Consider the following 26075-nt stretch of genomic DNA (forward strand, 5'->3'; position numbering starts at 1 on the left):
TTAAGTTCATCCATATCAGGTAGCTCTGTAAGCTGAGTGTTATGATCCTGATTGACCATTTTAGGGATGCACTCCAGGTGCTGCTCCTCTATATATTTATTCTCTCCTGTAAAGATGGTTTTGAAATGTTCACAAGCCTCATGAGCAATATTGTTTTCACCCTGTATCCAATCCCCTTCTTTAGTAACAATTTTGTGTATAAAAAGTTTCCTCCTCCTTCCCCTTATGATGGAATGAAAGTATTTGGAATTGGTATCCCCATCTTTGAACCATTGGAGTTGAGTTTTCTGTTTCAAAATGGTATCTTCAAGTTTGAGGAATTTGAGATACTGAGCAGTAAGTTCATGGAGATTACTCCTATTTGATTCAGTTTGGTTTAGGATGTATTTTTCTTCTGCATCATGCACTTGTTCTTCATACATCCTAACCTTTTGGAATATATCCCCAAATTCCTTTCTAGACCAAGTGCTAAGGGTGTTTGAGAGTCTATTCATTTTCTGATGGAATTTCAACATAGCATTACCCTCCATAGGCCTATTCCAGCATTCCTTAACAGTGAGCATAAAGTGAGGATTGTCAATCCAACAGTTAAGGAATCTGAAATATTTGATGTGATCATAATCATTAGAAGCCATTTCTAGCAATAAAGGACAATGATCCGATCCTGTAGATGATAAATGAGTAATGGTGGTTTGAGGCATTCTTTCTAACCATAGGTCATTAACCAAGGCTCTATCAAGTCTCTTCCAAATTCTTTGATTAATACCTCTTCTATTAGTCCAAGTATACTTGTGACCACTAAAACCAATGTCAATAAAACCACAGGCTTCAATAGTTGCAATAAAGTCTATACTTTTTTTCATATTGTATGGCAGTCCTCCTAGTTTTTCCTCCATATTAGAAATAACATTGTAGTCTCCCACAGCACACCAAGGATTGATGTTTCTAGAAGCATGCTGTAGCAATTTCTCCCATAGAGGTCTCCTTAGGTATTCCTTGCATTTTGCATAGATAAATGTACTAGTAAATTGATATGGTAATTCATTGTGTTTCATGTCACAAGTAATTTGCTGTTCATCTTCATCAAGAATATTACAGTCAATATCACTGTTCCAAAAAACCCAAATCTTACTATTACAATTACTAATAGCATTATCCATGTTTAACTGCATTTTGAAACTTTGAATATTGATACTATCTGAAAAAGGTTCCAATATAGCAATGATGGATAAATGGTGCATTTTCCTGAGCATTTTGAGTCTTTCTAGAACTCCTTGAGTATTAATCCCCCTCACATTCCATATGATTGTACTAATCATTGAGAAGATTTAGAAGAGAATAATCTGGTGTTAGATCTGCCTGCAGTGACAGTGTTGGCATCTTGTTTAGTGAAGTGGAATCTATTTTGTTGGAAGCTTCTTGGAGAAAGGCTTTGAGTTTTGGTAACTTGTTTTGTCTCATCCTCTAGAGAGTGATCTTTATAAGGACTAAAGGCTCTAATAAGAGCCTCACTAGTCTCATCATTATCCTCATCCTCTTCAAGGGATTGGCTGTCACCTCCAATTTCATCCTCAGAATTAATTACTGCATAATCATCCACTACATGTTCAAGGTCTTTTTTCTCTTGTTGCTTATTCTCAGTCTTATTTGGATTGTGGGGAGTCATGTATTGGATTTGTAAGGGGGGAATATCCAGACCTTGGTTATCATCAATCATAACAAATTTATTACAAGATTCTTCTTTACCTTCTTCCCCTTGCTCACTACTCTTTTCTTGTTGCCTATTTTGTCTCCTTTTTCTAGCATCCCTTTTTCGTTTACTAGGCTTATTTTTGCTCTTTGGAGTATTTCCACTATCCTTAGTGTCACCATGTTTCCTTTGTTCATCACCTTCCTTATTCCTGTGTTGCTGTTTCCCCTGTTTTGCCCTGGCAGATTGCTCCCTCATTTCTGTGTTTTGCTCATACTGCTCTGACTATTGATACTGCTGTTTCATAACATTTTCATCATTTTCATCACACCTAGAGGCTCTAAGGTCACACCTATGGTCATAATCCAACCCCTCATGCATAACATGAGGCAAATTCCCCCCTTTGGTGACCCCATCCTGCAAGTTAGTGGTTTTATCCTTACACCCCCCATCCATTCCTCCATAAACTTCATCAGTGTGACCAGCAATAACATTAAAATCATTGGGGGTTCTGGGGCTTGGGAGAGATAAGTCAATACCTGGGTTCTTGCATTTATTGTCCTCAGCATTCTGCATATTCGAGGTCTGCAATTTGTTTTGCTTGTTATCAGCAGGTTGATCAGTACATTGTTCATCAGTGTTGTAATCTTCCTGATTTGCTTTCTTCCTAAATCCCTGCTGTTCTGTTTGCTGTGTCTCCTGTTTTTCCTGCATTTCAGGATATGAAAAATTATTTTGAATAGGAATTATATTATTACCAGTAATGCCCTGTTCTTGTTGTTGATTATTGTTGGTATGCTGCAGAGGTGCTGTAACAGGTCTCCACACATATTTGGAGGTGACATTTTCCTGATTCTTCTGATTTCTTTTCTTCTGTGTTTGCCACTGCTCTCCTTGGTGTTCCTCTTGTTGACTTTGCTCCTCTTGTTTGTGCCTATCCTGTTTGTGTTGTGAGTCTATCCCTTGTTCCTTTGATTGGTTCTGTTCCTCCCTATTCTTCATCCCTTCTTTCAGATTTTTATTTGGCTGATTGGGAGGTTTTGTTGTCTCTTCTCTTGCAGTTTTTTCTTGTTCCAGATTTTTTCCATTGCCTTTCTCTTTGCTGTTTTTTGCTGCATTCATTTCTTTCCTTTGTTGTATTTCCTCATCTCTTCTTTTGATTGTACAAACTTCATCTTTATGTCCTTGATGTCTACAATAGAAACAATAACTAGGGATACCTTCATACTCCACTTTTAACCATCTTCCCTTGTTAGGATTTGAGTTTTTAAATCCCAACCACACATGAGATGGTCTTTCTTTAGTGAGGTCTATTTGAACTTTGACTCTAATTGTGCTACCCCTAGTTCTTTGAGATGTGGGTGAGTCTAAGAAGAGTACTTTACCTATACTTTCCAAAACAGTTGAAAGACCTTATTGTAGCAATGCCAAGGTAACCCTAGTATAGACACCCAAATAGGTACCACAGGTGTTTCCTCTTCAGGTGTGAAATCCGGAGTCCAAGCTTGTATTCTCATAGTCTGCCCCTCAATGGTCATTTTCAGTTTAGTCCACACAGTTTGGTAATCCCAATTTGGGTCAGATTAATAAGCTTACGACCACTGAACAAATTCATTATCCAAATCAATGTAAACATGTCTAGAATTGAAATGAGTGATCTTGACCCCCCCATCAATTGAGTTTGTAAAATAAAGCTCTTCCTTACTTGTTCCATTCTAGGCATGGTATTAGTAAACTTACCTATCAAATTAAACTTACAAATTTCAGCCAACTTAACATAATAATCATTCTCATCTATCAAAACAGCTGGGAGGCCTTGTCTAGTCGTATGAACAGGTTCATTTAAACAAATAGGGATTTCATCTTTGGCCTGATTATATCTCAGCCTAGCAGCAAAGGATTGGACAACTGTGTAGGGAGCAGGTTCATTGTTTTGATCCTTTGTGTTACTACTATTAGGCTGTTGATTTCGCTGATTAGCACTAATATGTCTAGTACTATCTTGAATAACCATTTCACCCTGTTTATTGGTTCTATTAGCATGAAGATTGTGATCATACCTTGTAAAGTTGTTGGAAATTTTGGGAAAATTGTTATGGTATTCTTCACTCGTTTGGTTGAATTGATTACCAGGTTTACCTCCAGGTTTGTTGTTGTTTCTTTCTTGTTCTGGTTGCTTTCCAGTATTCCTTTGATGCTGATCCAATTTGGTTCCTTCACTCCTTTTCCTTCCTTCCTCAATCTGTTGTTCTTGATTGTTGAGGTGATCAGAATTTCCAACTCCTTGCTTCTATCCTTGTTCCTTTGCATCCCCAGTCTGCCTCTCTTCCACCTCCTTGTTATGTATTGTTGTTGATTTACCTGCATTCAAATTGGGAGTTAATTGGGATGAATTACCTCTCATATCAAAGGAAAAGTTTGAAACTCCATGTGTGGAGTCTGTTGAAACTGTTGGGGTGTTGTTCTTCATGTTATTATCCTGGTGATTAATCGAATCCTCCCCATGTTGCTGTTTGGATTCGCTGATCCTTGTTCTCGCCTCAATTATTGGTGACACCATTGTATTGGCACTTTGTGTACCCCTGCGATTACAACTTGTTCCTTCCCATGCACAGACTTGTTGTTCTTGGTGATTGTTGGATTTATGTTCATCTGTGATCGATTGATTGTTGTTGTTGTTGATTCCTCTATCAATATGATGAGGGGAGGTTGTTACATGGGTATTTGGTGCCTGAGAACCCTCATTGTTTTGTGCCCTGCCATTTTTTCCAGCGTCTGAGGTTGAACCCTCGCCGGAGTTATCGTCACCGGTGTTTCGACCATCCATTTTCTTCGAACTTTGGTCAAAAGGTACGCCTTTGTTAGTGGAAAAAACCCCAGTGGTCGCGACCTCATGATTTTGAATGGAAGTGGCTCAAATCAAAGGGCGAAATTCTGGCGATTTCATCGCGACCTCTTCAAGGATCGCCTCTCGATTCTGAGTGATTGGGACGGTGGAATGATGTAATTTTTTAGCTGGTAGTGGATCCTGGTGATTGGAAGTCGTTTCTCTACTCGATTCCAGTCGATTCCATCCAGAAATTCTTGTGGAAATGTTTTCGTGTTCTTCAGCGAAGGTCTCTTCATGAATCGCAGGTTTCATCGCATCTTCCACTTGCAATTTTGAAGCCTTCTGAGATTGATCCTCGAGCGTGTTATGTTGGGATGAGCAGCCTATGTGAGAGCGCTCCTCTTGGGTTTGGTCCGGTGGCCATTTGACGGCTGCCGGTGGCCCACGCGCCAATGCAGCACTGGGCAAATGAAGTGAGTCAGCCGTTGAGAGAGAGAGCGCGTGCGAAGAGAGAGAATTTCTAGAGAGAGAAAAATTCAGGAAAATGAGTTGCGATGGGGTTTAGGGTTTAGGGTTTAGGGTTTTTTTTTAATTGAACGACCCTTGAGGTGGGTCAGGGGCTTAGCATCACCCTCAGGCCTTAGCATTGATAAAGCAAAAAATTACAAGAAGGGGGACATAAACCTTACCTTCTACTAAATGGTAGGTATGTAATTGACTTATCTACTACGATTAGTCAATTCAACCTTTTACAATATGATGCACATCTAAGGAATTAAAAATCCTAAGAAAGCATAAACTAGGGAGACTCTCCCTTTACAATGATGAATTAGAAAACCTATTCTATTAACTATAAGAAGTCACAGAATAGATTTAATGATATTTGAATTACACTATCATTATAGACTTGAACTATAACTAAGGAGGATGTTTAATTCTTTTGAGCTTCCTTCTTCTAAAATTTTGTGTACCCATCTTCTCCAATAAGTAGCTTCCTCTAATGGTTCCTTGAAGTTGTCTTGTTGTATAGAAGTGTTGAGGTATGTCCAAATTGTGGCTCAATTTGGATAAGAGATCTGCAGTAGAGTTTGCTTCTCTATATATATGATTACATTGAAATTGTTCCATTTTTCTAATTCTTTGATGAATTTGTTTGATAATATCTACACATCTCCATGGTATGTTAATTGTATTGTTGATCCATTTACATAGTAATTCTGAATCAACTTCTAGTTCAATTCTTTTATATCCATGTTGTAAGCACCATTCCAATCCATATAGTGCTGCCTTTGTCTCTGCAGTATTGTTAGTACCAAAACCAAAAGGTAAAGAGAATGCATATACTATGTTACCTTGATGATCCCTAAGGATTCCACCTCCTCCAATTTTACCTGAATCATGTAAATAGCTCCCATCTGTGTTGAGTTTTAAATTACCTAATATAGGTTTGTTCCAGCTTACCATAACTATTTTATATTGTTGCTGACACTGATTCACAGTGGTGATCAAGTTGTTCCAGCTCGACTGCCATGGTATACTAGGAAACAATACTTTGATGGCATGCATTACATCTCTAAAGATACCATATTGTACTCTATTAATGCTAGATTGCTTCCTTCCATACTTGATAGCACACCTGTTTTTCCAAAGATTCCAACGAACAAAGTTAGGTAAAATTTGAATAAGTAATTTGTGTACCTCATTTCTTGCTGGCAGATTTCTCCATTGTAATAATAAATGCCTCAAATTTGTTGTGTTTTGTTCTGCTCCCAATGAAGATGCATGATATTTCCATATAAATTTGGCAAAGTTACCAGTCATCAATATGTGATTGATATCATCTTTGCCTTTGATGTAACAACAATAACAATCTGCTATAGTGTTGCCAAATCTCTGTAAAATTTCATTGGTAGGTAATTTTCCTTTTAAAGCTCTCCAAATAAAGAAAGATACTTTAAAAGGAATATATTTATGCCAAATAATATTATAAATAGGATCCGGATTCCTTTTCTTTCTAATGGTTTCCCATGCTGAAGAAAGAGTAAAACTACCAGTTTCATGAGGTTTCCATATTGCTGTATCATCTTTTCCTTCTTGGTGGATGAAAGAAATCTGAAGAATGGTAGGAACTAGTTCAGGTGGCACATGCTGTCTCACCTTTCCCTCATTCCATGTGCTTACTACTATAAATTCAGATACTGACTCATTTCTCAGACTTGAGATATAACCACATTGATGAGCAAGAGGTTCTATACCCAACCAATTATCCCACCAAAAGCTGCAAGTCCCAGAATGAATTTGCCATTTTATATTGGATTCCACCAGTGGTCTATTTCTAGTTAAGTATCTCCATACAATAGAGTCTCCAGTGTCATATTTTTTTGCTACAGGATTGGCTCTTTGACAATATTTAGCCTTTAAAAATTTGCTCCACAAAGATATTTTTGTTCTAAACTCCCACCATTGTTTGTACTGAAAAGCTGTACACACATCTTCTAATAGCCTTACTCCAATACCCCCTTCTTTAATAGGATATGCCAGATTCTCCCATGATGACCAATGATACTTTTTTCCATCTTTATCAATACCCCAAAAGAAATCTGCAATTACTTTTTTAATACAGTTTAAAGTAGTCTTTGGAGGAGAAATAGCAGCAAGTGTATGAATAGGAATAGATTGCAACACATGTTTAATCAAAATAGTGTTACCACCATAATTCAATCTTTTTGATTGCCAACCAGCCACTCTTTTGATCACCTTCTCTATAACCTCAGAATAATAGATAACTCTTTGTCCTCCTATATATAAAGGACACCCCAAGTAATTAATAGGACTGTTCTTTCTACTAAATCCTGTGACCTTTCTAATCTTTTCAATAATATCTTGATTAGTATTAGGAATCATGAAATAACTCTTATCCTTATTTACCTGCTGATCAGAAACAAGTTCATAATTTTCAATAGTTTTCATGATTAATAGAAGAGAAGTATTATCAGTGGATGTAAAAATAATTATATCATCTGCAAAACTAAGATGATTTATCTGAGGTCCATTCCTTTCCATGTGAAAACCTCTGTATAGCTGATTTTGATGCAGATCATTAAGTTGTCTAGAGAGAACTTCAGCTCCTAAGATAAAAAGTGCTGGAGATAAAGGATCACCCTGTTTTAAACCTCTAGTAGAGTGAAAAAAACCATGTCTCTTACCATTTATCACAATGGAGTACCAATTATTACTAATAAGCCTCCAAATTCTGTCAATAAAAACCTCAGTGAAGCCAAATTTTCTCAAAATAATACAAGTATATGCCCAAGAAACTCTATCATAAGCCTTAACCATATCAAGTTTAATAACTACATTCCTGTCATCTTTAGGGAGTTTAATGCCATGTATTATTTCTTGAGCCAACATGATATTTTCAGATATATTCCTTCCTTTAACAAATCCTGACTGATTCTCTGAAATTATAAAAGGTAATACTAAAGACAATCTACTACTAATAATCTTGGAAATAATCTTATTTGTAAAATTACTTAGGCTGATAGGTCTAAAATCCTTCAATCTGCAGGGATGATCCACTTTAGGTAAAAGAATAAGACAAGAGTGAGACATGTATCTAGGCATCATAGAACCATTAAAGAAAGACTTAACCACATTCATCAGATCCTCTTTAATAATGTCAAAACAAACTTGGTAGAACTTTCCTCCAAATCCATCAGGACCTGGAGCTGAATGAGGATTCATTTTCATAATAGTCTGTCTTAATTCATCCTCTGAAGGTATTCTATCTAACTCAGCATTTTGATCACTAGTAATTGAGTTCTTAATACAATGTAAAGTATCCTCTCTTATAATCTCATTTCTTGCCAGTAAATATTTTCTCATAATATTCACAAGCTTCTCTGGCAATATACTCTTCACCTTCAATCCAATTCCCATTATCCTTCATAATTTTGTGAATAGACATTCTTTTTCTTTTTCCTCTAATCACAGCATGAAAGTACTTAGAATTTGCATCTCCTTCTTTTAACCAATGCAATTGAGTTTTTTGTTGAAGAATATTGTATTCAAGTTTCAAATATCTAATATAATGAGCATTAGCATTCTTCAACTTCCCCCTATTCTCATTACTATTGTCCATAATCAAATCTTCCTCAGCTTTTTTCACAACCTCCTCATAATGCTTTACTTTTTCAAAAACATCTCCATATTCCTGTTTTGACCACTCTCTTAAGGTTGTAGTTAACCTTTTCAATTTTGAATGTAAAATCCACATAGGATTTCCAGTAATATCCTTTTTCCAACATTGTTCCACAGTAGATAAGAAAGACTCATTCTCAATCCAACAATTGAGACATTTAAAGTACTTGATAATATGATCATCCTTATCCCTCATTTCCATCAGTAAAGGACAGTGATCTGATCCTACTGATGGAAGATGAGTTATATTAGTATAAGGCATCTTTTCTAACCATTTGTCATTAGTCATACCTCTATCAAACCTTTTCCAAATAGTAGCCCCATCATTCCTGTGATTACACCAGGTATAATGTTGACCAATATATCCCATATCTACTAAACCACAAGCCTCAATAATACTAAGAAATTCCAAACTCTTACTGATGTTATAATCTCTACCCCCAATTTTTCCTGAGTTGAAGCTATCACATTAAAATCTCCAATAACACACCAAGGATAGTTAGTATCAGACCATTTCAACATACCATCCCACAAAGGTTTTCTCCACTGATCCTTACACTTAGCATAAACATAAGTCATTATAAAATTCTCATTGCAATCCTCATGCTTAATTTCACAAGTAATATATTGCTGATTGCTGTCAATAATCCTACATTTCACCTCCTCATTCCAAAATATCCAAATTTTGTTATTAGGATTGTAAAAACTGGGACTCATCATCATCTGCATTCTATAAGACTCAATCTGAGAACAATTAACAAAAGGTTCCAAAATAACAATCATAGCCAAATTGTGGATCTTTCTAAGAATAATCAACCTTTATAAAGCACCAAGAGTATTGATACTCCTAGCATTCCAACAAATAAACTTGTTCATCAAACACCTCTACTTCTAGCTCTAGTGTTAGGTTTTACATTACTAGCTTGTTTATTTTGTTTTACAGGCTTCCTTCATCTAGGAGATAGACCTTGTTTTCCAGTAACCTCCCTAATCTCATCAGCATTAGAGGGATGAAGCAAAGGGTCTTTATGATGATGGTGAGAGTTTTTATCCTCCCCTTGAACTGTACCCTCCCCTAGAGATTGAGTATCAATATCATCCTCATCTTCAGAGTCAGGTTCTCTATAAGCATCAACGTTCTTATCCCTTTGAGGGTCAACAGGATTCCTATCAGTATTAGGGTCAATTCTATTTTTGTTTGTATCACTTAATAAAGTAGGATTATTCTCATTAGTTTTATCAGGTGGTTCTGAATCAAAAATAGTCCCCTGTTCATATATTTTATTTTTTCCTTTAGCAGTTCTAAGAAGAGCAAGTCTAATATTCTCCTGACCACCTCCAACCTCACCTCCAACAGCTACTCCAACAATATTATCAGCATTATAAGGGGGTGCAGGGGATGGGAGCATTAAGTCAATACTTGAGGCAATGATCCCATCTCTATTTTGAACAGTTTGTATATTTCTAGTGACAGGTAGTTCCAGTCTTTGTTGCTTACTCCTTTGATCTCTATACTCTTGGATCCCATCTTGACTTTGAATTTGTCTGTTTGAATGATCTTGATACTGATCTTTTTGTGCATGAATATGAGCAGTATGTTCCTCAACACCTCCTCCATCATAAGTAGTTTCCTGCAAATCCAAGTCAATATATGTATTTTTGGTAGGGATAGAGATTATACCTGATTGGGTAGGCTGATATTGCATGACATTATTATTAGTATTGAATCTCACTTGATGATTATTGCTATTCCTTCTTCTTTGTATTTGCCAATCATCTTGAAGCTCTTGTTGTTGATTCTCAATATTGTGCTGTCTTGGTTGAGTCTGAATTCCTTCCCTTCTACCTTTCTCCCCAACCTTGGAAGACTGCACTTCTACATTTCTATGATCACTATCCTTTTTATTTTTGTTTTTCTCCATTTCCTTCCTGTGCTGATTCTCTTCATCCCTTTTTTTAACAATACAATCAATTTCTTTGTGTCCTTGATGCTTGCAGTAAAAACAATAGTCAGGGTTTAGGGTTTAGGGTTTAGGGTTTAGGGTTTAGGGTTTAGGGTTTAGGGTGTAGGGTTTAGGGTTTAGGGTTTAGGGTTTAGGGTTTAGGGTGTAGGGTTTAGGGTTTAGGGTTTAGGGTGTAGGGTTTAGGGTTTAGGGTGTAGGGTTTAGGGTTTAGGGTTTAGGGTTTAGGGTTTAGGGTTTAGGGTTTGGGGTTTGGGGTTTGGGGTTTGGGGTTTGGGGTTTTGGGTTTGGGGTTTGGGGTTTAGGGTTTTTTTTAGTTTAATTACCCTTGGAGGGGTAGGGGCTGAGCAACACCCCCAGGCTTTACCATTAATAACAAAAACAAAATACACGGAGGGGGGCATAAACCTAACCTCCAATCCTAAGATGGTTTGGAGTTGACTTTCAAGAATGTCAACTCCACCCCTTACAATGAAAGATGAAACCAAAATACTACAAACCTAAGGAGAGGACTCCTCTCATTACATAGTATCTAGGAAGCATAAATTAGGGAGACTCTCCCTTTACAAGAAAGCCTATCAACTAACTAACCTATGTCCTATTCAAAGTATCTATATTATTTACATATAGCTAAGTTGAAAAGGTACTATAATCAAGGAGGATCAAAAATCATTTTGGTCTTCTTTCTTCGAAAGCTTGGCATGTCCATCAGATCCATTTGATAGTAGGCATGTGCTTCTTTAGGGAGTTGGTTGCTGTGGACGTAGACTTGAGGAGCTGTATTGTTGTGGCTATGTTTTGAAAGTGCGTCTGCGACCCAATTTGCTTCTCTAAAGATGTGGGAACATCTGAAATTCTGAGTTTGTATGATGATTTGTTGGAGTCTTTCAAGCTGATTGGTAAGATTCCAAGGTGGTGCTATTTTGTTTGAAATCCATTGCACCACTAATTGGGAGTCTAACTCAAGTAAAATGTTTTTGAAACCTAATTCAAAAGCCCAAGTCAGTCCAAAGAGAGCAGCCTCAATCTCAGCTTGGTTGTTCGATCCTTGTCCAAGAGGTGTTGAGAAAGCCATTATCATTTTGCCTTCTTTATCTCGGATGATACCTCCAGCCCCAATTTTTCCTTCATTGGTGAGAGCACTTCCATTTGTATTAATTTTGATCCATTGGTCTGGAGGCTAAAACCATGTTACCTTGTACACTTTAATGATGTGAACACATTTCTCGCTTGTTTGGATCAATGCTGTCTAGTTTGCAGGCCAGTTGATACTTGGGAAGGCATTTTTCAACATCTTGAAGGTGTCCTTGTAAATTGCATACTTGACGCGGCTGATATTGGTTCCTTTGCCTCCGTATTTGCATGCGCACCTGTTCTTCCATAAATTCCAACAGATAAATATTGGTGTCGCCTGCAACAGCAGTTTGTGGCCTGCGTTGTTTGGCTTGGTTGTCCACCACTGTTTGATCAGTGCTGGCAGTGTGGAGTGGTCAGCTTGTATCCCTGCAGTCGCTGCAAAAAAATTCCACACTATAGTTGCAAAAGGTCCAGAATTGAAGATGTGCTCAATGGTATCCATACCTGCTCGATCAAAACAACAAAAGCAAGGTAATGGCTCAATGCCAAAGTTAGATAATTTTTCATTTGTAGGAAGCTTACCCTTTAATTTTCTCCATAATAGAAATGAAGTCTTAAAAGGAATGAATTTATGCCATAATGCAGAATTGAAAAAGTTCTTAGCCTTTTTGTTTCTAATTTCATCCCAAGCTGATTTGCAATCGAATCTGCCATGGATGTTTAGCTTCCAAATTGCTTGGTTAGGTCTGTGTTGTTGTTGAGGAATTCTGGTGGCCAGGATGCTGGGGTTTAGGGTTTAGGGTTTAGGGTTTGGGTTTGGGGTTTGGGGTTTGGGGTTTGGGGTTTGGGGTTTAGGGTTTAGGGTTTAGGGTTTGGGGTTTGGGGTTTGGGGTTTGGGGTTTTTTCTTTTTAGTTGAACGACCCTTGAGGTGGGTCAGGGGCTTAGCAACACCCCCAGGCCTTATCATATATAAAATTCAAAATTACATGAAGGGGGACATAGACCTTACCTTCTATCATTTGATGGTTATTATTGACTTATCTTCTAAAATTAGTCAATATAACCTTTTACAATATTAGGCTCAAAAATTAAACCTATAGAGGACTCCTCTTTCATACAAATTTCTAGAAATGCTTAAATGAGGGAGACTCTCCCTTTACAATCATATGAAAATGAAAAACAATTCTACTAACTATTTCTAGTCAAAGAATATGTTTATTAACACTCGAAAAAATATTAAGAATCATGCTATTATGAAAACTTGCTATGGTGGATACTTGATTATTTTTAGCTTTCTTCTTCTAAAATTTTGAATGCCCATCTTTTCCAAAATGTAACTTCCCCGGATTGCTCCCTTTAGTTGATTAGAAGTATAGAAGTGTTGAGGAATATCACTAGTGTAGCTCCATTTAGCTAATAGATCAGCAGTGCAATTTGCTTCTCTAAAAATATGGTTGCAATGAAAATACTCCAGCTTGCTTTTGATTTGAAGAATTTGCTGGATGGTTGGATAGCATCTCCAAGGTGTGTTAATTATGTTGTTGATCCAATTGCAAAGTAGTTCTGAATCCACCTCCAATGCTATTCTTTTGTAGCCATGTTGTTGACACCATTCAAGTCCATATGAAGCTGCCTTCAACTCTGCCATATTATTAGTACCATAACCAAATGGAATAGAAAAGGCAAAGATAATTTTACCTGTGTGATCTCTCAAGATGCCACCCCCACCTGTCTTACCTGTTTCTTGTGTTGCACTACCATCAGTATTTAACTTATAAATACCTTCCATTGGTTTAGTCTAATTTACCACAGTTATCTTATATTGTTGATGACATTTTTCAGCAATATTAATCAACTCATCTAGACTAGATTGCCAAGGAATAATAGGAAACATCACTTTAATAATCTGCATAACATCTTTGTAAATACCATATTGAACTCTATTGATACTTGATCTCTTGTTGCCATATTTCACAGCACACCTATTTTTCCACAGATTCCAACAAATAATGTTAGGAAGAATTTGAAAAAGAGTTTTAAGAACCTGATTAGTTGCATGCTGATTTCTCCATAGTATAAACAGGCTTCTAATATTTGTCTGTAAGTGAATTACACCTAGTTTTCTGGCATAATATTTCCAGATATAATTGGCAAAATGACCAGTACTAAGGATATGGTTAATATCATCTTTGCCTTGCTTGTAACAGCAATAACACTCCTCTGCAGGTTTACCAAAAATCTGTAGGTTGTCATTAGTAGGTAATTTGCCCTTTATTGCTCTCCAAATAAAGAATGAAATCTTAAAAGGAATATACTTATGCCAAATAATAGTATTAATATAATCAGTACTCTTCTTCCTTCTAATAATATCCCAAGCAGATGCAATAGAAAACTTCCCACTTTCCTCAGGAAGCCATATTGCAGTATCTTCAGCACCTTCTTTATAATTTATACAAGTTTGAAGAATATGAGGGATAAGTATAGCTGGCACATGTTGTCTAATAAACCTTTCATTCCACTTACCATTAGTTAAGCACTCAGCCAAAACCATATTATTCAAACTTGAAACATGATCACAATAGTTGGCTATAGCTCCATTACCAGTCCAATTATCCCACCATAAGCTACTAGTGCCTGACTGAATATGCCATCTAATATGAACTTCAACCTCAATTCTATTTCGAGTTAAATATCTCCACATCAAAGAATCTCCTGTGTTATATTTCTTGGCCACAGGATGAGCTCTTTGACAGTACTTAGACATTAGAAAATTGCTCCACAAAGAGTGCTTTGTTCTAAAATCCCACCAATGTTTATATTGAAATGCTTTACAAATATCATCTAAAAGCCTTACACCAATACCCCCTTCATTAGTTGGGTAGGCCATAGTATCCCAAGAAGCCCAATGATACTTTTTACCCTCCTTATCAATACCCCAGAAGAAATCAGCCATTAATTTTTTAATATGATTGATAGTTGTTTTGGGAGGAGATATAGCAGCTAAGGTGTGTATAGGGATAGATTGAAGAACATGCTTAATGAGAGTAATCTTACCTCCAAAATTCAGAATTTTAGATTGCCAACCAGAAATTTTTTTAATAACTTTGTCTACAACCTCAAAAAAGTATATAATTCTTTGACCACCAATATAAAGAGGGCACCCTAAATAGTTAATAGGACTATTCTTCATACTAAAACCAGTAATTCTCTTAATATTATCAATAATGCCATTACTAGTCTTAAGAGTAACCATGAAATAACTCTTCTCCTTATTGACTTTCTGATCAGAGACAGCTTCATAATCCTCTATAACTTTCATAATAAGTTGAAGAGAAGTGTTATCAGTAGAGGTAAAAATGATTATATCATCTGCAAAGCTAAGATGATTAACTTGAGGCCCCTTCTTGTTCATATTAAAACCAATATAAAGATGATTCTGATACAGAAAATTAAGGTGTTTTGAGAATACCTCAGCCCCTAATATAAATAGAGCTGGTGATAATGGATCACCTTGTTTTAAACCCCTTGTAGAGTGAAAAAATCCATACCTTCTGCCATTAATCACAATAGAGTACCAATTGTTACTCATAATTCTCCAGATTCTATCAATAAAAATTTCACTAAAACCCATTTTTCTTAATATTAAGCATGTATAAGCCCAAGAAACTCTGTCATAAGCTTTAACCATATCCAACTTAATAACCACATTCCTACCCTCTTTAGGAGCTTTAATACCATGAATAATTTCTTGAGCAAGCATAATATTCTCAGATATGCTCCTTCCTCTAACAAAGCCAGACTGGTTCATAGAAACAATATGAGGAAGAATAGAAGCCAATCTAGTGCTTAGGATCTTTGAAATAATCTTATTGGTAAAGTTACTTAAACTAATAGGTCTATAATCCTTATGTTGGTTAGGGTGATCTACTTTAGGAAGTAATACAAGGCATGCATGAGTCATGTATCTAGGCATAACTTTACCATTAAAGAAAGAGAGTACAACAGCCATAAGATCATCTTTAATAATATCAAAACACACTTGATAGAACTTGCCTCGAATACCATCCGGACCTGGAGCAGAATTGGGATTCATGCTCATAATAATCATTCTTACCTCATCTTCAATAGGTAATCTATCCAAAATTTCCTTTTGATCTATAGAAATCAGTTCAGGAATACACTGAATTAGTTCCTCATTTATTCTTTCTTCTTTCCCAGTAAAGATACTTTGATAATATTCACAAGCTATATTACCAATATTCTCCTCACCTTGGATCCAATCACCCTTCTCATTCATAACCTTAGAAATAACCATCTTTTTTCTTCTACCTCTAATTACAGCATGAAAATATTTGGAGTTTGCATCTCCTTCTTTTAGCCACTGTAATTGAGTTTTCTGTTGGAGAATAGCATATTCAAGTTTCAAATATTTAATATATTGAGCATTAGCACCACTTAGCTTTTCTCTATTTTCAGAACTGTTATCCACAAGCATATCTGCTTCAGCCTTTTGCACCATCTCCTCATACTTTTTTACTTTCTCAAATACATCCCCATATTCCTTCCTAGACCAAATTCTTAGAGTTCTAGTTAATCTCTTTAACTTAGTATGAAAAATCCACATAGGATCACCAATAACCTGTCTATTCCAACAATTTTCAACTGTTTGCAGAAATGTCTCATTATCAGTCCAACAATTGAGAAATCTAAAGTATTTAATAACAGGAGTTTGAATATTATTCATTTCTAATAATAAAGGACAATGATCAGACCCTACAAAAGGTAAATGAGTAATATTACTTTGAGGCATCATGTATAGCCACTTATCATTAACCATACCCCTATCCAACCTTTTCCAAATCCTTGCACCATCCTTCCTATGATTACACCAAGTGTAATCTTGACCAGTATACCCCATATCTACCAAACCACAAGCTTCAATAATGCTGATAAATTCCAGACTTTTACTAATATTGTAAGCTCGACCCCCAAGCTTCTCCTGAGTGGAAGCTATCACATTGAAGTCACCTATAATGCACCAAGGATCACTAGTTTCAGCCCATTTCAACATGGTATCCCAAAGAGGTTTCCTTAGCTGATCTTTACACTTAGCATAAACATAAGTCATATGAAACTTCTCACTACACTCCTCATGCTTGATTTCACAAGTAATATTTTGTTGATCACTCTCCAATATATGACAGTCTACCTCTTTTGTCCAAAAAAGCCAAATTTTGTTATTTGGATTATAATGACAATTATCCATCAACAACTGCATTCTGTAAGAATCTATAAGAGAGAAATTAGAGAATGGTTCTAAGATTGCAATCATAGACAAATTGTGAATTTTCCTTAAGTTGATCAGCCTTTCAAGAGTACCAAAAGTGCTGATACTCCTAGTATTCCAACATAGCATCTTAATCATCATAAACCTCTGCTTTTAGCCCTAGTGTTTGGTCTACTAATGCTAGTATTTTTACTTTGCTTTACCAATTTTCTACCCCTTGGAGATAAGCCCTGTTTTTCAGTTACATCCCTAATTTCTTCAACATTAGAGTTATGTAACAAAGGACCCTTCTGAATTTGATAAGAGGTACCAGTATCATCCCTATTTTCAAGACCATCTCCTAAGGAATGAGTATCTATATCATCCTCTTCTTCTGAATCAGGTTCCCTATACTCATCATTATTATGATGACTAGTATGATCATGATCAGTATTATCAGAAATAGGATTATGTTTATTAATTATTTTATCAGGAGGTTCTTTATCAGTAGTAATCAATATACCCTGCTCATCTACTTTACCTTTGCCTTTATCAATTCTAACAGGATTAAGAACATTTTACACCTGACCACTTCCATCCTTTCCTCCAACAGCTACTCCAACATCAGTACCAGTATGAAGTGGTGTGGGGGTGGGGAGCATTGAGTCAATACCTGTTCTGTTTATTGTTTCTTGTTGGTACACAGCTTGTTCCTTTCTATTCACCTGATTTTGATAATCCTTTCTTTGCTCGTGATATTCATTAGCACCAGCATTATAGGCATAACTCTGTGATTGCCTATTTGAAGGAATAATCTGCTGAGTAACTTGTTTTGAACTTTGATCAACAATTTGCTCCATTTCTTGTCCTACTGTGGTAAATTCCTGCACTTCAAGATCAATATAAGTATTTTTAGTAGGGATAGAAACTATACCTGTCTGAGGAGGAGGCTGTACAGCTCTGTCTGTGTGAAACCTGACTTGTTGATTAGCATTTTTCCTTCTTTGGGTGTGCCATTCTTCTTGTACCACCTGTTGTTGATTAGCATTTGTTTGTTGAGTGTGATCCACCATTCTACCTGTTTCCACATACTTGGAAGTCTGCATAACTACATTGTTAGTGTGAGTACTGTCTTTGCTATTTTTATTTCTATCCTTATCTTTCCTTTGTTTATTTTCTTCATCCCTTTTTTTCACTATGCAGTCTGTTTCCTTGTGACCTTGGGGTTTACAATAAAAACAATAATCCAGAATGTTATCATATTCTATTTTTTGCCACCTTCCATCAGTTATATCTTCTCCTATATATCCCATCCATATGTGAGGAGGTCTTTCCTTTGTTAAATCTACCTGCACTTTGACTCTTGCTTGACTTCCTCTAGTCTTATTAATGGATGCTGCATCAAGATATAAAACTCTTCCTATAGGGGAGAGTAAACTAGTGATAAACTCCTTGTTATAGCAGTGCCAAGGAAGCTCAGGTAGGAATATCCATATAGGGACAAGAGGAGTTTCTTCATCAGGTTTAAAATTGGGAGTCCAGACCTGTATTCTCATAATTTGGCCAGCAATATTCATCCTTTGTTTTGTCCAAACCATGTTATAGTCCAATTCATTATCTAGATAAATGTAAACATGTCTAGAGTTGAAATGTGCAATCTTAACCCCTCCTGAAAGTTGTGTTTGCAAGATAAAGTTCTTTCTAATAAGTTCCACCCTAGGCATTGTATAGATAAACTTCCCAATTAAGGTAAATCTACATGTTGCAGCCAAGGTGTTAACAACTTCCTCCTTCACATAAAGCACTGCAGGAAGGCCTTGCTTGGTAGTTATTTCAGGTTCTGTCAGTTGAATACTAACATTTCTTTTAGATTGGTTGAATCTCAAACGATCAGCATAGGTCTGAATTACAGTATAGGGAGCAGGCTCTTGATCCTTCTTATTAAAATTCTCATTATTTCCAAGGGGAAGATCATTCCTAACAGCCTCTTTCCTATAGCTATTTCTCTCAAAATTGGTAGAGATCTTAGGAAAGTTACTGTTATAATTCTGATTCCTAACTAACTCCCTATCCAATCTCTCAACATTATGAATACGAACATCTGAATTGGCATTAGAATTAGGGATAATAGGATTACCTTGAGTTGTTTCAGATGAAGTACCAGCTTGATGCTTGTTTTGAGAAAAATGAAATTTGTCACTCAAACCTGTATTTCTTGGAATCGTAATTGCAAGTTGTGGTTGTTGTGAAATTACTTCTTGAGCCTTATTCAAGTTGGAACCATGTTGATATGATTAAATATATGTATTACCCAGCTGATTCCCATCCCTATTGCCCTGTTCTTGATGAATTTCTCGCGATTCCCTTATATGACCTTCGTGTGGATTTTCGATGTTTCGACCTATATTTTCTTCCACAATTGGTTGATTTAGAGGATGTAAACTATGTGATAAATTGTCAGAAATGGATTTCTGTTGATTATTCTCCGATCGAGCTGGAATCGAAGTCGATGTCGCCTCCTCTCGCCCTTGCGAATTCACCACCTCTGACTGCGATTTCGCCGGATCAAAAGCCTGCGATTCTTGACGATGAATTTCCTTTTGTCCTTGGATTCTAGATTTCGGCGAGCCACTCGCATGTGTTTCTACTCTTCCCAAATCCATCTGTGGATCGATTCTTGGAATTTCGCCATCTTGAACTCTAATATTTTGACCGCTAATATTGTGCCCTTGTTCAGAATTGCGACGAGATGCATCGATTTTAGCCTCTATAGTCGCTACATGGATCGCTTCTTCCCTACGTCGCGATGAGGACGATGATGCAGAGTCCACCGCGTTATGGATTTTCGATGGAACTGTAGGATTCTCAGCTTCTAACGGAGGATCTGGTGGCCTAAAACATTCATCCACCGGATTTCCATCCATTACAACAAACAATTTTACCAGAATTAGCCGATTAGCTAACTCAAATGATGAACACCTTGAGAGATTTTTAGAGAGAGAAAATTTTTAGAGAGAGAAAATATTTGAGAAATGGAAAAGCGATGGGGTTTGGGGTTTAGGGTTTAGGGTTTAGGGTTTAGGGTTTAGGGTTTAGGGTTATGGGTTTAGGGTTATGGGTTTGGGGTTTGGGGTTTGGGGTTTGGGGTTTAGGGTTTAGGGTTTAGGATTTAGGGTTTAGGGTTTAGGGTTTTTTTTTTATAAAACGACCCTTGGAGTGTGTCAGGGGCTTAGCATCACCCCCAGGCCTTATCATTTCATGAAATTCAAGAATTACAAGAAGGGGGATTAGGCCTTACCTTCTATGATTTGGTAGGTATATATTGATACATCTACTAAGATCTGTCAATATAACCTTATACAATAAGAAGCCTATCTAAGGAAATAAATCCTAAGAAAGCTTAAATTAGGGAGACTCTCCCTTTTACAAGATTGGAAATGAAAGAGTAAACTTATATTGCTAACTAACAGTCAATAAAAGTTTAATGCCAATTGTAATATTACACATGAAAATGAAAAAACTAGGGAGGGTGTTTAATTCTTTTGAGCTTCCTTCTTCTAAAATTTTGTATGCCCATCTTTTCCAACACATAACTTCCTCTAATTGTTCCTTGGAGTTGTCTTATTGTATAGAAGTGTTGAGGTATTTCCAAATTGTGACTCCATTTGGATAACATATCAGCTGTACAGTTTGCTTCTCTAAATATATGATGACATTGAAAATGATCCATTTTCCTAGCTATCTGTTGAATTTGTTGGACAGTTTCAGCACATCTCCAAGGTATATTGATTGTGTTGTTGATCCATTGACATAGTAACTCTGAATCTACTTCCAACTCTATTTTTTTTGTAGCCATGTTGCTCACACCAACTCAGCCCATATAGTGCAGCCTTAATCTCTGCAGTATTGTTAGTACCAATACCAAATGGTAAAGAAAAAGCAAAAATTATTTTACCTTGATAATTCCTTAGAATTCCTCCTCCTCCAATCTGTCCGGAACTATGCAAACAACTACCATCTGTATTGAGTTTATAATTATCTATACCTGGTTTAGTCCAGCTTACCATGATTATCTTGTATTGTTGTTGACATTGCTCTATTATATTGATCAAATTGCTCCAACTCGATTGCCATGGTATAGTAGGAAAAACTGTTTTGATAACCTGCATCACATCTTTGAATATGCCATATTTCACTTTGTGTATGCTTGAATTCTTCCTTCCATACTTGACAGAGCACCTGTTCTTCCATAAATTCCAACAAATGAGAATAGGTAAAATATGTAAAAGAAGTTTGTGTACCTCATTTTTTGATTGCTGATTCTTCCATTGCAGTAATTGATGTCTCAAGGTAGTATGAGCTGGAACAATTCCAACTGTTGATGCATGAATCCTCCAAATATATTTGGCAAATGTGCCATTAATAAGTATGTGGTTAATATCATCTTTACCTTTATTATAACAACAATAACAATCAGATATCTCAAGACCCAACCTCTGCAGGATTTCATTAGTGGGCAATTTGCCTTTTAAAGCTCTCCAAATAAAGAAGGCTATTTTAAAAGGTAGATGTTTATGCCATATAAAATTATTTATAGGATCAGTGTTTCTTTTCTTTCTAATGTTCTCCCATGCAGATGCAATAATAAAATTACCAGAATCAACAGGAATCCATATTGCAGTGTCTTTTTGCCTTGCTTTAAAATTGATGGTTGTTTGAAGAATATTTGGTATCAACCAAGGGGGCACATGTTGTCTCAATAATCTTTCATTCCATTGCCCATTTATTAAAAAATCAGCTACAATACTGTTATTTAAACTAGATATATGATCACATTGATTGGCAAGAGTTTCAATATCCAACCAATTGTCCCACCAAAAGCTTGAATTACCAGAATTGATATGCCATTTAATAAGAGGCTCCACCTTGTGTGTATTTTTTGTTAAATATCTCCATACTAAAGAATCTCCAGTATCATATTTTTTAGCCACAGGATTGGCTCTTTGACAGTGTTTGGCTTTCAAAAATTGACTCCACAAGGAATTTTTGGTTCTAAACTCCCACCATTGCTTATATTGAAAAGCAGTACAGATTTCTTCAAGTGATCTTACACCAATACCTCCTTCACTAGTTGGATATGTCATATTTTCCCATGAAGACCAATGATATTTCTTTCCATCTTTGTCTATCCCCCAAAAAAATCAGTTATAATCTTTGTAATACAGTTTAAAGTTGTTTTTGGAGGAGAAATAGCAGCAAGTGTATGTATAGGGATAGATTGTAATACATGCTTCACCAAAGTAATTTTGCCTCCAAAGTTTAGAATTTTTGAATGCCAACCAGCAATTCTTTTGATCACCTTTTCAATCCATTTGTCATTTGTCATACCCCTGTCCAATCTTTTCCAGATTCTTGCACCATCCTTCCTATGGTTGCACCAAGTATAGTTTTGACCATAATATCCCATATCCACTAAACCACAAGCCTCAATAATGCTAATAAATTCCAGACTCTTTTTGATATTATAATCTCTACCTCCCAATTTCTCATTGACTGAAGTTATCACATTGAAATCTCCTAAAAGACACCAAGGGTAAGGAGTTTCAGACCATCTTAACATAACATCCCAAAGAGGTTTCCTCAAATGATCCTTACACTTAGCATAAACATAAGTCATAAGGAATTTGTCACTACAATTAACATGGCTAACCTCACAAGTCACCTGTTGTTGATCACTATCCATTATATTACAAGTAACTTCATTAGACCAAAAAAGCCAAATTTTATTATTGATATTACAGTAGCTATGATTCATTAGTAATTGCATTCTGAAATAATCAATATGAGATTGATTTGAAAAAGGTTCTAAAACAGCCAACATAGAAAGATTATGAAGCCTCCTCAAATTAATCAATCTTTCAAGAGCACCAAAAGTAGTGATGCTCCTAACATTCCAACATAGTATCTTAATCATCAAAATCCTCTACTTCTAGCTCTAGTGTTAGGTTTATTCATGCTAGTATTTTGATTAGATTTAAGTAATTTTCTACCTCTTGGAGAAAGCCCTTGTTTAGCTGTAACATCTCTAATTTCATCAACATTAGAGGTGTTTAACAGGGGTCTTTTGTGAATTTGATGAGAGGAACCTATGTCTTCCCTTGGCTCCCTACCTTCCCTTAAGAATTGAGTATCAGAATCATACTCTTCCTCAGAATCAGGTTCTTTATACTCATTAAGATTATCTCTATGATGAATATTAGGAACATTACCAATGTTATCAACATTCTTATTAGGATGTTGAGATGGAGCATTAATATTGATTTTATCAGGGGGTACTTTATCATTCAATGATCCCAGTTCATCAATTTTACCTTTTCCTTTATCAAGTCTAGACTGAATTAACCTATGTGTCTCCTGACATTCACCTTCCACACCTCCAACAGCTACACCAGTAGTATCAGAACCAATAGTAATAGTAAGGGGTGCAGGGGAATGGATCCTTCAGTCAATACCTGGGCTGGTTATTTTTTCCTGTTGGTAACCAGTTTGATCCTTCCTTTGTACCTGAACATCTCTTCTTTGTTGTTTATTCCTTTGATCACTATGTTCTCCACTGTTGTAAGTCTGACTCTTATTGAGATGATCAACATTGTGTGACTTATTCTCATGAGTTTGCTTTATCTGTTCCTCCACTTCTTCTTCATCAGTTGTAAGTTCCTACAATTCCAAATTAATATAAGTGTTCTTAGTAGGTATAGAAACATTACCTGTCTGAGCTGGTGTTTGTTGAGCAACCACCCTGTCTACATTAAATCTGACTTGTTGATTTGGATTTTTCCTCCTTTGTGTGTGCCATTCATCTTGTACCAACTGTTGTTGATTATCATGTGTTGATTGTGTTTGTTGGATATGAACTTTCTCCCTTATACCTGGTTCCATAACCTGGAAAGACTGTGCTACTTCATTACTATTGTAAATATTACCCTGTCTGTCTTTGTGTCTTTCCAACTCTTTTTTCCTTGTATTCTCAGCATCCCTTTGCTTAACAATGCAATCAGATTCCTTATGCCCTTGATGCTTACAATAAAAACAGTAGTTAGGTATGCTATCATAATCTATTTTTTGCCATCTACCATCAGTTATATCCTCTCCTATATATCCCATCCAAATATGGGATGGCCTGTCCTTGGTTAAGTCCACTTGTACTTTCACTCTTGCTTGACTGCCTCTAGTTTTGTTAATGGATGCAGAATCCAAATATAAGACTCTCCCAATGGGTGATAAGAGGCTAGTTATGAATTCCTTGTTGTAGCAATGCCAAGGTAATTCTGGTAGTGATATCCATATAGGAACAAGAGGGGTTTCTTCATCAGGTGTAAATGTTGGAGTCCAAGCTTGGATTCTCATGACTTGTCCAGCAATTGTCATACGTTGCTTTGTCCAAACCATATTGTAATCCAACTCATTATCAAGATCAATATACACATGTCTAGAATTGAAATGAGCAATTTTAACCCCCCCAGATAACTGAGTTTGGAGGATAAAATTTTTTCTAATAAGTTCCAATCTAGGCATAGTGTATATGAATTTTCCTATCAAGGTGAATTTACAGGTAGATGCCAAATCTTTTAGTACTTCATCTTTCACATACAACACTGCTGGCAATCCTTGTTTAGTAGTGATCTCAGGCTCACTCAAGTTGATACTCACCCCTTTCCTAGACTGATTAAACCTCAATCTATCAGCATAAGTCTGAACCACAGTGTAGGGTGCAGGCTCTTTAACTTGATCTTTCTTGGGAAATTTATCACTAGGTCCTGATGGAAGATCACTTCTATCAACTAAATTCCTATGAACAGGGTTATCAAAGTTGGTAGAAATCTTGGGAAAGTTAGTTTGATAATTGTGATGCCTGGTAGACTCCCTATTCATTCTGTCTATTTTTTGCAAATTAGTAACAGGATTAGGAGTAATATTGGGAAGACTAGTGTTACCTTGATTCATATTCTGTGTATTGGTTAATTCAGAAAAATTCAAAGTAACATCTCTACTTCGCAATTGACGAACATTATCTATCGCACCTGAACTTCTTGTAGATATGTTTGCTAATTGTTGATTTTGTTGATACCTGTCTGCGTTAATGTTCAATTCAGAGCTATGTTGTTGTGATTGACTCGAAGAATTACCCTGTTGATAAACCTCGCGATTACCCTGTTCTTGACGATTTCTCTGCGATTTCATCAGGTCATCTTCCATGCGAGATTCACTATTTCGACCACTAATTTCTTCCCCAATTTGTTGATTATGAGTATCTAGATTAAGTGACAAATCCCCAGTACTTGATTCTTGTCGATTTTCATCCAGTAAACCTTGTGGAGAATGCGATTTCTCCATATCTCGCGACTGCGAATCTACCTTTCCGAGTTCGATCTATTCTTCCCCCCTTTGTATATCACCCACCTTTCCACTCAGATTACGATTCTTTACAGCATGACGACGCATTTCATCCATGTCTTCCTCTATAGTCGCAACTTGGATCGCCTTTTCCCTCAAGCGCGAAGAGGAGGACGATGATCCATCCACCATTTCATTATTTTTCGATTGAAGTTTCGATTCCTCCACTCCAATCGACGGATCTGGAGGTCGAAATCGTTCATCCACCATTCAAAACACGTTTTGCTGCTCAAATTCTTTGATTAACAGCGATGAACACCAGGAATCGTGAAAAATTTCTAGAGAAAGAAAATTTTTTAGAGAGAGAAAATTTTTAGAGAGAGAAAAAATTTGAGAAATGAAAAAGCGATGGGGTTTAGGGTTTAGGGTTTAGGGTTTAGGGTTTAGGGTTTAGGGTTTTTTTTAGGGTTTAGGGTTTAGGGTTTAGGGTTTGGGTTTGGGTTTGGGTTTAGGGTTTAGGGTTTAGGGTTTAGGGTTTAGGGTTTAGGGTTTAGGGTTTTTTTTTATTTGAACGACCCTTGAGGTGGGTCAGGGGCTTAGCATCACCCCCAGGCCTTAACATTTATTGAAAACAAATTTTACAAGAAGGGGGACAT

At 36.4% G+C, this 26075-nt stretch overlaps 3 protein-coding genes across 3 annotated transcripts; all 3 read right to left on the minus strand.

The window, feature by feature from the left end:
- Positions 1-1315: 1315 nt before the first annotated feature.
- LOC138347719 (uncharacterized) lies at positions 1316-1948 on the minus strand. The gene has a single exon (XM_069296037.1). The coding sequence runs from the start codon at positions 1946-1948 to the stop codon at positions 1316-1318; it is 633 nt and encodes a 210-aa protein (XP_069152138.1).
- A 27-nt stretch (positions 1949-1975) lies between these two features.
- On the minus strand, positions 1976-2812 carry LOC138347720 (uncharacterized). The gene has a single exon (XM_069296039.1). The coding sequence runs from the start codon at positions 2810-2812 to the stop codon at positions 1976-1978; it is 837 nt and encodes a 278-aa protein (XP_069152140.1).
- Positions 2813-8376: 5564 nt separating this feature from the next.
- On the minus strand, positions 8377-9090 carry LOC104645337 (uncharacterized). The gene has a single exon (XM_010316719.2). The coding sequence runs from the start codon at positions 9088-9090 to the stop codon at positions 8377-8379; it is 714 nt and encodes a 237-aa protein (XP_010315021.2).
- Between the last annotated feature and the right edge of the window lie 16985 nt (positions 9091-26075).

The sequence above is a fragment of the Solanum lycopersicum genome, chromosome 3 (genome assembly GCF_036512215.1).
Source record: "Solanum lycopersicum chromosome 3, SLM_r2.1".
Lineage (NCBI taxonomy): Eukaryota > Viridiplantae > Streptophyta > Magnoliopsida > Solanales > Solanaceae > Solanum > Solanum lycopersicum.